We start from the raw sequence: 11,859 nt of genomic DNA, 5'->3' as shown, positions 1-11,859 counted from the left end.
ACAAAGCTAGCAGAAGAGGAGACAATACCTATCAAAATTGCCTAAATTAATGGAGGATGGACACAACACAAAGGGAATGAAATTTTAGGATCTAACCTAAAGAATGATAAACAATGTTCCTACAACAAGCATTCCTTTGGCAACACAGATAAATGTGCTACTACTCAGCAATCTCTGTGATCAGTGAATAATTCTGAAAAATCCCATATCTATGAGAACTTTATGGCTCTGAGTTCACACGTGATGGACACACAAACTGTCACAAAAAAATTATTTCTGTGTTCTAGTTAGAAAAAGTACAGTAATGATTATGTGTGAATAACAATTCTGGAAATAACAAGATAGTTGTGAGGATGGCATATCACCTAACATCTAAGATTTTATGAAGAGAGCAGGAAAATCAGAGGATGTGGGAGCGTGTGTCATCAGAATAATCTGGATAAAAAGAAGACTGTCTAACCTTAACACCCATACAGACAGAATCAGTGTGAAAGTGCTTGAAATTCTAAGGTCTTATCTATAAAATGGTTGGTAATAGACTTAACATTAATAACTGAAACAAGGCAAAAGTCAACTAGCAAAAAAGACACTATGTCTGATTTAAAAGAAAGAAACATGACAGAAGATATATTACAAAATCTTACAACATCTGAAACACTTGGAACAATGTATACACTAGTGGAAAACCTCAAAAAGAAAACTGGCAAGAAGGATTCAGAAGAACAGGAAAAAATACAAAATTCTAAGGTTTTAGTAGACAATGAAAAGAACCATCAAACTAATTACCAAATTTAAACATAAACTTTCAGTTGGCAAAACAGACTAACACAAAGAAGAGGAAGCACACTGCCAAAATGAAAGCATGCAAGGAGAATTATTCAAGAAAAATGGCAAACCAACATTTATTGGGTGCTACATATTTAGTGAATACAGCTCTCCATTTGTGAGAACAAAAAGACTGCACTTTTTTGCTACCCATCTCCCTTTTTTCTTGAGCAGAGGTATGATGATGCTGCTGATGACTGAGACCTTAAATGTTTTCGATGGGTAAGATATTTCAGGTGCCAAATCACCACAGAAAATAGACTGAAATTAGTATGCTACTACGAAACAACTATATTGAACAATAATGGTACTGCATCTAGTCAGTCGTGTGGCAAGTCTTTCCTATACCACAGACATGCAACATTACTGAATTATTCCACTTCCACATTTTTTTCATAAGCCTGTAGTGCAACCTGGTCACACAAAATATGCATCACAATTACCTTTCCATTAAACATGATTTCTCTGCCTTTAATGGTTTCACCATTGCTGTGTTTTGTGGTTTAGTGTTTATGAAGAGGATGGTGTTTAACTGATTCTATCACAAGTATCAAAGTGAACTTACTGATATCTGATCAGAGTTTAGTGTGGGACACAGGAAAAACGATTCAACCAGTACTCTGTCAGTGATTTCTACATTCTGCAGCATAGCAAAATATGTATTTTTTTTAGTAGGTGCATCTTTTTGTTAACAAATTACCTGATTTCCTATTAAAAATCCAGTAGGCAGCAAAAATGGTTCCAAATCTTATTTAACTTTTTTCAATCAACATTCTCAAAGAGTACCTTATGTCAACCCTAGATATATTTTGGAGGCATTTACTTTAATTTTTTTAAAGACAAAATAAGACATACATCTTTTCCTACCATACACACTGTGGAGCTACAGTAAATGCATAGACACAAACTGACTATTGACTGTTTTTGCAGCAAATATCCAACAATACACGTTTATGTACAGTACTCTGTCTTACTGATGAAACAGTAGCATCATTATCACACCAAATATGTAGTATTTTAAAAATAAGAAAGCATTCGTTGATCTGAAAGACCAGAAGCCAACCATTTCCCATTAACCTGAGTAATCCACAGGGACTTTCAGATAAGATACTGGAAAGAAATACATATTTCGAAGAGGGAGCTGAATTGACATTTCAAGATATTGAAGTAGTATTATTTGCATTTGCTATATAAATGCTGAATAAAAATATTATGTGAAAGGGACTAAATAAATAACATATTAACATTAAATTAAAATCTCTCATTGCTTGTTGCACTAAATATAACGAGGAATGTGAAACTTATTCTCTTACACTGGAATGGTAAGTAGTGGAGGATTAGTTAGAAGTAAAGATAGCAGAAAACAATTCAAAAATTTAAAAATGCCATGTACTAGTCTTAAACCATTTGTTTTTTAAATCAAGCACACACGAGATGAAATGATTAGCTGTAGTTACAATAACTCAAAGCTTCATAAAAGTCTTCAACAGAGAGACAGAACTGAGTGTAAATACAGTGCAAAAAGTCTGGAACAAATTCCCTGACATCTAGCCATCCTGTAATTTTTCAGAGTCATCACAATTATTTCAATGGCTTGGAAACCAGAATGTGTTCACACAGTCATCACCCTATTAACTTCAAGTTACATGTAATGAAAAAAATAACTTGACTCACGACTATGGTACTAAGTACAGTCAAAGGGAGAAACAGTAGAAAAATCACTAATGTGTTGATGGGACATGTAACACAACACACCATTACCAGCAATTAACCACAAAAGAAACCAACTTTATGTCTTAACATTGGAATGAAATTCTGTGGGAAATGGGTTACATGTCACTGGCAGTCCCCCCCCTCTCCCTCTCTCCCCCGCGCGCGCCCACACACACACACACACACACACACACACACACACACACACACACACCAAAGATATTAAATGACAAGTATGTGTTAATGTACTCCATAAAAATAATAGTAATCAGTCTTTTTTGTAAGTTCAGAAATATCTCTCATAGTTGCCCCAAAACACATCAGAACTGGAAAGTTAGAAATGTACTACACAGCGCATCTCTCCCCTTAACAAACAGAGCAAACATCTCCAAATAAATCAGTGTTACTACTGTCTCTCTTAACTTTTGGTGTACAATATTTCATACAAAAGGAAAATTCAGCTGAGAACACTGATAAATTATGAGCCAGAATTGCTGAGTAGTAAATACCTCAATTAGGGGAAATGTTTAATCCTGCTGATGCATGCATATGAAAGCAAAACTGATGATTCAGTCTCAGTTTCTGTAACTACAAGTTCCTTCCTCATGAAGGAGAAAAAGAGAGGTTGGTGGACGTATATCACCCTCCTCCTCAATGCAAGTGGGCCCCTCTCACCCTGAGCGACCTTCCCTTCGTTTCTCGGTCTTGCCGACCATATCCCTCACCCCTTCCTGAGAAGGGGAGTAATAGTTCCAAAAACTAAAAATAGTGTAATAAATTTTACTTTCATGGCCATGTATTGGTAGTCCTAAACATTCCTCTCCCTGTAGGTAAGTACTGGTCAGCAGTTAAGTCTCTTAATTTATTAATGTACAACATTTGAAATCCATTTGTTGACCTAAAGCGTGAGTGCACAGGAATACAATAAAGCAAGGAGAAATTCAAATTTGTGAAGAACAAAACAGACAAAATTTTGCTAAGGACATTAGTCTTAGTTCTGAACCACAGAAAGTGACATTTATTTACAACCAATCATTTCATCTCGGCAGCTTTTACAGCGTGTATTACATGGTAACAAAAAAGGGAACTTTAACCTTTGAATGCGTACAACAACTTCCCCAGGCATGTCAAATCTGGAGGACAAGACCAGCAGATGAGATGTTGTCACCGCCTCCAGCAGTCTGGTGGGCACGGGTACAGACCAGGACGGGCGCAACGCAAATCTCGACAGGCACAGGAGGCACCGGCAGATCATCCCGGCTGACATCATCCTCCCCCAACACCTCCTCCCAACACGACACAGGTTTCTCCACGTCCAAAGGGACGCGCCGACTGCCCGGGGCCACAGACGTCGAAAAGCTCTCATCCATTATCAGCATAGCTTTACCAATGTCCACCTGCAATCAGACAAATGTGCACAAAAAATGTCAGGTCAACATGTCCAAGTTCAGACGACAGTGCACTTCTGTTCAGTCACTCACAGCCCTTATAATATATTCAAACACGGGATGCTGTACAAATGATTTGGTCAACGTCTTCCAAACACCACACCTCTCGAGTACACAAATACTGGGGTGGCACGCCTGCATAACACCTTTTCAAATGGAAAACAATGTCCCTGATGAAGGTCATATGCTATGATGTAAAGTTCCCACAGGTCGACCTCTGAGCAAAGTCTTAAATTCTGACATTTAGTTTCCAGTTAAACACGAGTATAAATAATTGGTTTAAGCAAGTGATCTCCATACCTAACAATACTAATAAATCAAATGAGAATAGATTTTCATTTTTCAAAAAAGGTGTCAACATGTGTGTCCCTCCCATTCCAGTTATTACCAATTCATTTACTTTTTATGGGGAATATGAATAAAATGTACATCACCCATCTTCATCACTACCAGTTGATTGAACTTAAGTCTCATTTCTTTAAAAATAAGAGTAACAGGCTAAATAACATCCCCCCCCCCCAAATTTCTATTAGCGCCAACTGATTTCAGTTGTTACAATTTTGACAAATTCACGAGTAATGCCTGATGGTGACAGCTACAGTTTGGGAGCATACAGCAGCTGTGAGTACTGCCTTCTATGTTGATTAATTATGGTCAGATGATGGTTAAAACAGAAACAGGTCACCACCAACAGAAAACTGAAAAAAGGTTGTTATGTAGATTGTTACCATTTATTTTTATACAAGGTGGAGAAAAATTGTGTCACAAAATTTTAACCCTGGGTAGTTGAGGCCAGTAAGAACCAAAATTACTAATGTTGTGTAGGTCAACAATACACCATTTTTAACCTACGGAAACTTTGCACCACGCACTCCGATTGGCTGTGAGATTGCCCTGTTGATGTCTGTCGGTTGACAGGCAGCGCTATTGTTGTCGCTTCACACATACAAACGTCCCTCACCCCGCAGATTAAAACTGTGTGCCCGACCGAAACTCGAACTCGGGACCTTTGCCTTTCGCGGTCAAGTGCTCTACCATCTGAGCTACCGAAGCACGACTCACGCCCGGTACTCACAGCTTTACTTCTGCCAGTATCTCGTCTCCTACCTTCCAAACTTTACAGAAGCTCTCCTGCGAACCGGGCGTGAGTCGTGCTTCGGTAGCTCAGATGGTAGAGCCCTTGCCCGCGAAAGGCAAAGGTCCCGAGTTCGAGTCTCGGTCGGGCACACAGTTTTAATCTGCCAGGAAGTTTCATATCAGCACACACTCCGCTGCAGAGTGAAAATCTCATTCTGTCCCTCACCCCGTCACTGCCCCAATGTGATATGAACATGTCTCGAATAGGTCTTGCTGTTTGTCTGAAACTCACATCAGAGGCATCCACACGTAAGCTTCGCTTTGAAGCACACACACGTCATCTGCAATTTAGTCACGCAGTAAGCATGATGGCACAGTATTCGTTTAAAAAACAAGATATGATTTTTGTTTATGGACTAGCCAATGGTAATGGGCATGAAGCTCGATGGTTGTATGACGAACGGTACCCAGCAAGACGCCAATCACACCAGGAAACGTTTGCAGCAATTCCCCGGCAACTTGGTGAAACAGGCTCGTTAGCGGGATATCATGGTGATGCTGGAAGACCCCGAACACGATGGGACGCTGCATTTGAAATGACTGTTATTGAGCACTTCAAAAAAGCACCTACAACAAGTACTAGCATCCATTTACCTTCCACCCTGGCGAAGACCTAAATCCTGGGACAGACTATGAACACAGGCTAGGATTCTGCTGGTGGTTTCTGCAACACATTGCATGAGTTCCCGACTTCCCCGCTATTTTGTGTTGTTTACCCATGAGTGCACTTTCCATTGGGATGGCCTTTACAACACTCGAAACATTCAGTACTGGGCATAGGGAAATCCTCATGTCATGTACGTACACAGATGCCAAGAACGATGGCTGCTCAACTTTTGGACAGGCATTGTGGGTGACCATCTGACTGGGCCAGTCCATCTACCTCCTCAACTTGTTGGGACAAATTACCTTCACTTTTTGTAAGAAACTCTACCCGGCCTGGTGGAAGGTGTTCCCCTGGACATACGGCTACGTGTGTGGTTGCAGCATGATGGGGCGCCCGCACATACAGTCATGCTGTGCACAGATATTTAAATGAACCGTTCAGCAGCTGGGTAATTAGCAGAGTTGCTCGTAGGACATGGCCACTGTGAACATCAGACCTCACACCACTAGACTTTTTCCTGTGGGGATTCTTCAATGTTCTAGTTCACCCACAAAGACACAAACCACTTAGATACAAAGATGAATCAATGGATCGCATTCGACATGCCACCAATTACATCAAGGCAATGCCAGGAATCTTTGAAAGAGTTCAGCTAAACACCGTTCGACATTACCAAGCTTGTGTAGCATCAGAGGGTCGCCAGTTCCAGCACCTGCTCTAAGTAAACGAAGTCATAGCTACAAAAATACGCCCTTTTCAGGGCCGACACAATTTGTAAAAGACTTTCTGTATGTTCCCAGTATGTCTTAACATGAAACTACAATGGATGTGCCGGGACCCTGGCGAATTTACCCCTAGAGCGGAAGGCTAGTGCACTACCACCGAGCATGCGGATACATTGCAATCTCCGGCAGGCAAAGTACTTGCGGTCATGCGTTGTCCAGAGCATCCAACAACAGGGCAATACCGCAGCCAACTGGAGCGTGTGGCGCCACGTTTCTGTAGTTTAAAAATTGTGCTTTGTCGACCAACACAACATTAGCAATTTGGTTCCTACTGGCATCAGCTATCCAGGGTTAAAATTTCGTGACACAATTTTTCTCCAGTCTGTATAAATGAACTGTGGATGTTCCAAACATGTTGCTAACATTTCTTACTTCTTTAGCTAACAGAGAAAATTTCTCATTTTATTATGACTAAATGAATTTCCTGAAAATCACTGATAATATGAAGTTTAACAGTTAATGATTTTAAAGTTCATGACCAGCAGTTTATTGTATGTAATAACCCTACTTACTATTTTTATGTCTCTTCCAAGGGAAATAGTAATACAAGGCAGAGATATATAAAAAATTAAGGAGTTTCTGGGTAGTTGGTGATGTATGATGGGTCTCGGTTCTATTTTTGTATATTATAATGATTATTATTTGGGAGTTTGAAATGTTCTTCTGGTTGGATGAAGCATATTTTGTTGTATTTGACCATGTTTCTTTATCAACTGACTATAATAATATTTGCTGTAGCTGGAGTGGTGGAAGTCAGTTTTTGAGTCAGGCTATCATGTAAATCGCAAATGAATTATGTTATTGCCACCAACCAAATGCCAAGTAAACAGTTTAAATATGTAAATAGGGATACTTGCCTGACGGGTGAGGCACTGAGTAGCAAATAGACATGAAGAAATGATAAAAAGTTGCTTAACATTCAAAGTCTTTCATGGCTAACACACAATCACAGCACACACAAACTTTGCTGCAAGCGCTGTACAGTGTCGTATGTGGGGTATAGCAATACACTAACCTAGTAATTTGCAAATTGTGGCTAAACACATGCTTGACCACCCGATCGCAGTGCATCGTACACACCGTAACATGGTTGACTCCTACAGAATTTGGATACTCACAACACTCTCCACTCTTTATGAACTGCAAAGAGAGGAGCTCCTCCTCATACACAGCCATATACCTATTATTCACATAACACTGCTAGTGACAGTTACTGACACTAAACCACCATCATCCCCCCCCCCCCCCCCCCCCTCCACCGTCTTCCTCCCACACCAAACTCTCATATCCTCAGTTAATTTCAACACAACCTTAGACACTACATTGAAACTGGCCTCTCTACCCTATGCTGTTTCCTCCATTTCTGTATTCTACCCAACTTCCATTTCCTCGCCATCCCCTACAGTCAAGGCCACCGACTGCCAGAATCAGGATACAACATTGGCTGTGTGTGTGTGTGCTTATTAGGTCTAAAGAAGGACTTTGTTTGGAATCTACAGAACATTACTTCTTTTCTATGTGTCTGTCCAACTTCCATGTTTGGTAAATTGAGACATAAGTATTTTAAAATATCCTCAGATATAAGTATTTTAAAATATTTCATTCATCACTACCACCTCCAGGCATCACCCATTTTCAGATACATAACACACCATAATGAAAACGAAGTTACTACATAAAAGCCATGCAACTACACTGGATAGTGTGTTACACAAACACTATAATTACCTGATGGTGTATCTACAGATGTAGATAACCATTCTTGTCTCGTCATACAAAAATTGCATGACGTGTGTATTTGTACACAGTGTAGTTATCAATAATCATCATCTAAAATATAACTGCATGAAAAGATTGTCGTTGTGAGCACAATAGCATTACCACACTTTACAATTTCCCACAGAACCAGTAACAACAAGAAGACAAACCTTGTGATGCATAGCTACAAATAACACCCATACATACACACTTGTTTATGGAACTGACACACACATCACTGTGCACAGGAAAAGTGTAACGTCAATCACAGAGCAAAAATTGAAAGGATCTTACAGTACTATCAATACACTATTTCAAAGTTCACTTAATGTCTTATCATAAGTTACATGGGAGACAGGGGGGTATAACATGAAAATGTCTGTGCATTATGGATGACAGCAGTAGAATGTTTGTTTTCAGCACTGCCACACTACAGGGTGTCCCAATCAAACCTCCCTGATTTCAAGGACCCAGAAGAGAAAAACTACAGTAGATACAATAACGAAAAATGCACCACATTGTAGAGCATCTCAAAGAATTTATATTCCCACATCAGAAGTGCTAAGTATCGTTGCCAGAGTGCAGCATGTTCGCATGAAGTGAAAATGGCAACTCCACAGCAGCGCGCGCAAGCAGTGGTGTGGTTTGCAGAAACAAAATCACTGATTACTGTGTAAAGAAATTATCGCCGTGTGTATGAATGTGATCCACCTGATGTGAAAACAATTAAGGAATGGTACAGGAACTTTCTGGCAACAGGAAGTATTCTGAAACATTCTGGCAGTGCACATTACGGAGTTTCAGAAGAGACAGTGGATGACATCTGACAAACATTTCTCAGAAGCCCACTTAAGTCAACCCGTCAAGCATCTAGGCAACTTGATGTACCTCGATCAACATTGCATTGTGTAGTTCACCAGTGTCTTCATATGTGTGCTTAAAAAGTGCAAATTCTGCCACATCTGACACCAAACGACAAACCACGCCGACAACAATTTGCTGTGAATAGGCTGCAGCGTATAGATACGGATGCCAGCTTCCTGGAAAGGTGTTTATTCTCAGATGAGGCAACCTTTAATCTATCACGAAGGGTTAATAAGCATAATGTTCGGATTTGTGGTTCGCAAAATCCATACGTTGCCACTAACCTAAACATCTGGTGCAGGCTAATGCACGACAGGACTGATCTACTTTGCTGAACAAAAAGTGAATCGGTCAGTGTATCTGCACATGTTGGAGTAGTTTGTGTACACTCAGATACAAGACTTGCAAACCAACATCATTTTTCAACAAGATGGAGCTCCGTCGCATTGGTCAATGGCTGTTTGCAAGTTCCTGGATAGGAAATTTCCCAATCGGATCAGACATGGAGGACCCATTGCCTGGCCACCACATTCACCTGACATTATGTCGCTTGATTTCTTCATGTGGGGATTTGTGAAGGACCGCACATACGCAAAGAGGATGATATTCCTACGTTGTGACGTCATATCACTAATGCGATTACACAGATAAAAGAGGAAATGTTACAAATAACTTGGCAAGAAATTGAATATAGACTGGATATTCTTCGTGCTACAAATGGTTCACATATGGAGGTGTATTGATGATAAATAAATAAGTTCTTTGAGATGTTCTAAAATGTGATGCATTTTTCATTGTCATATCTATTGTGGTTTTTTTCTTTTTCCTGGGTCTTTGAAATCAGGGAGATATGAGTGGGACACCCTGTGTTATTTACAATGAATTAATAAATAATGTTTTACCTGCACCCAATTTCTTATGTTCGTTCTGCTACAATGATGTAATGAATTGTCATTATCAGGTTTCTTTTGATGTATTCACTAACACTTTGTTTTACACTCAGGCATCTTTATAAGTTCATCTATACCTCAATATTATGTACCAAGCAAGCTATCAGTTTTGAGATACGATGTTATATATACAACTTACTATAATTGTAATGAATACACAAGGTATCAACATTCATGTTCTGACATTTGTACGAAATGGTTTCTGTACCAGTGCTTATGCGCGATACTACTAGAATAAGTCACAAGATGTTGGGTTGGGTTGTTTGGGGGAGGAGACTAGACAGCGAGGTCATCGGTCTCATTGGATTAGGGAAGGACAGAGAAGGAAGTCAGCCGTGCCCTTTCAAAGGAACCATCCCGGCATTTGCCTGGAGCGATTTAGGGAAATCATGGAAAACCTAAATCAGGATGGCCGGACGCGGGGTTGAACCGTCATCCTCCCGAATGCGAGTCCAGTGTGCTAGCCACTACGCCACCTCGCTCGGTGACACAAAATGTACTTTGAAATGGTGCAATGGTAGTACTGTAAGAACCTCTGTATTTTCACTCTCTGACTGACAGTCACAATTTTTCCGCAAAAAGTCATACTTGTGTATCAGTTCCATAAACAGGTGTGTGTAGGTGTTATATGTACCTACGCATCACAAGGTTTACCTTCTTGTTAGGTGTTGGATGTGATGTTTCAATAGTTAGGTAAAGCTATTGTTTATGGGTTTGCAGCATGCTAGATCAATTGCATGACAGCAACGGGTGTTAGCCCGTTTGATTTAGAAACAGTCAAAGTATCAAGATTCACTTTTTATGTTATTGATGACTAGTTTCACGTAACCTGAACCACTTTTCAAATCATCCTGCAAGATGGAAAATTAAAATTATAATTTATCCAATAAGATGTTACAAAAATTATTTAGTGCATGTAACAAGACACATTGTATTGTAGCAACATATACGAATCAGACAGACAAAACAGTATTTTCCAAAAGGCATACAAAGCATGTTAAGATTACTTTAAAGTCAGTACTGCAATTGGACTGCTGCTTATTTGCAGTGTTACTTTTACACTTACACAGTGTAAATGTAACACTGCAAATAAACAACAGTCTAATGGCAGTACTGACTTTAAAAAAAAATATATTATGACTGCGGCCCCACATTATGAAAAAAATTTTAAATGTCAAAATTACACATACACATATAACCACAGCAAGTTTAACCATGAATAGTGACAGAATAAGCATTTAACTGACAGTCTACTTCCTCCACTGCCACAAGGAATCCTCAGGCAGAGAGTGCACCATCAAGGTTTAAGAGAATGTCTTTATTACAACTAGCAAACATCAAGAATAAAGCAATTAATACAATAAAAGTGCAAGTCAAGTACCACACTTAAGCTCTTTAATTTTTGTCCGAAAACAGGGCATTTAAAATCAATAAAAAGTAAATAGCTACAGCACCACTCACAGTATACACAAAAAAAAGTCATATGCTATAGTGACACATATCATGATTCACTGTAAACCATAAAGTAACAGGGAAAAAATCGAATAGTATGAGATTGAAAAACCACCATCACCTTTCGAACTTGTAAATCAATACTTAACCAGAAACAATATAAAAATCTCTTTTAAATAACACTTCATTAGTGAAGACAGAAATTAAAATGCTATGTTGTCTCTTACACTGTAGCAAATGTTGGGGCCCATAAAAGCATATATCAAATTGACATAGTTGTATGACCAAACAGTAAAGTATGAATATCAGGCACCTAAAAG

The 11,859-nt window shown here is 39.3% G+C and overlaps 1 protein-coding gene across 1 annotated transcript in view; it reads right to left on the bottom strand.

Moving 5' to 3' along the window:
• Window positions 1-2,729: 2,729 nt before the first annotated feature.
• LOC124551001 (ADP-dependent glucokinase) overlaps window positions 2,730-11,859 on the bottom strand; it is an 89,936-nt gene continuing 80,806 nt past the window's right edge. Inside the window, exon 8 of the mRNA XM_047125837.1 lies at window positions 2,730-3,935. Within this exon, the coding sequence (XP_046981793.1) occupies window positions 3,666-3,935 (270 nt within the window). The 3' untranslated portion in view covers window positions 2,730-3,665. The remainder of the gene's footprint in view (window positions 3,936-11,859) is intronic.

This window comes from Schistocerca americana, chromosome 9 (genome assembly GCF_021461395.2).
Source record: "Schistocerca americana isolate TAMUIC-IGC-003095 chromosome 9, iqSchAmer2.1, whole genome shotgun sequence".
Classification (NCBI taxonomy): domain Eukaryota; kingdom Metazoa; phylum Arthropoda; class Insecta; order Orthoptera; family Acrididae; genus Schistocerca; species Schistocerca americana.
Note: the sequence above shows the minus strand (reverse complement) of the source record. Positions and strands in the feature narration are given on the sequence as shown.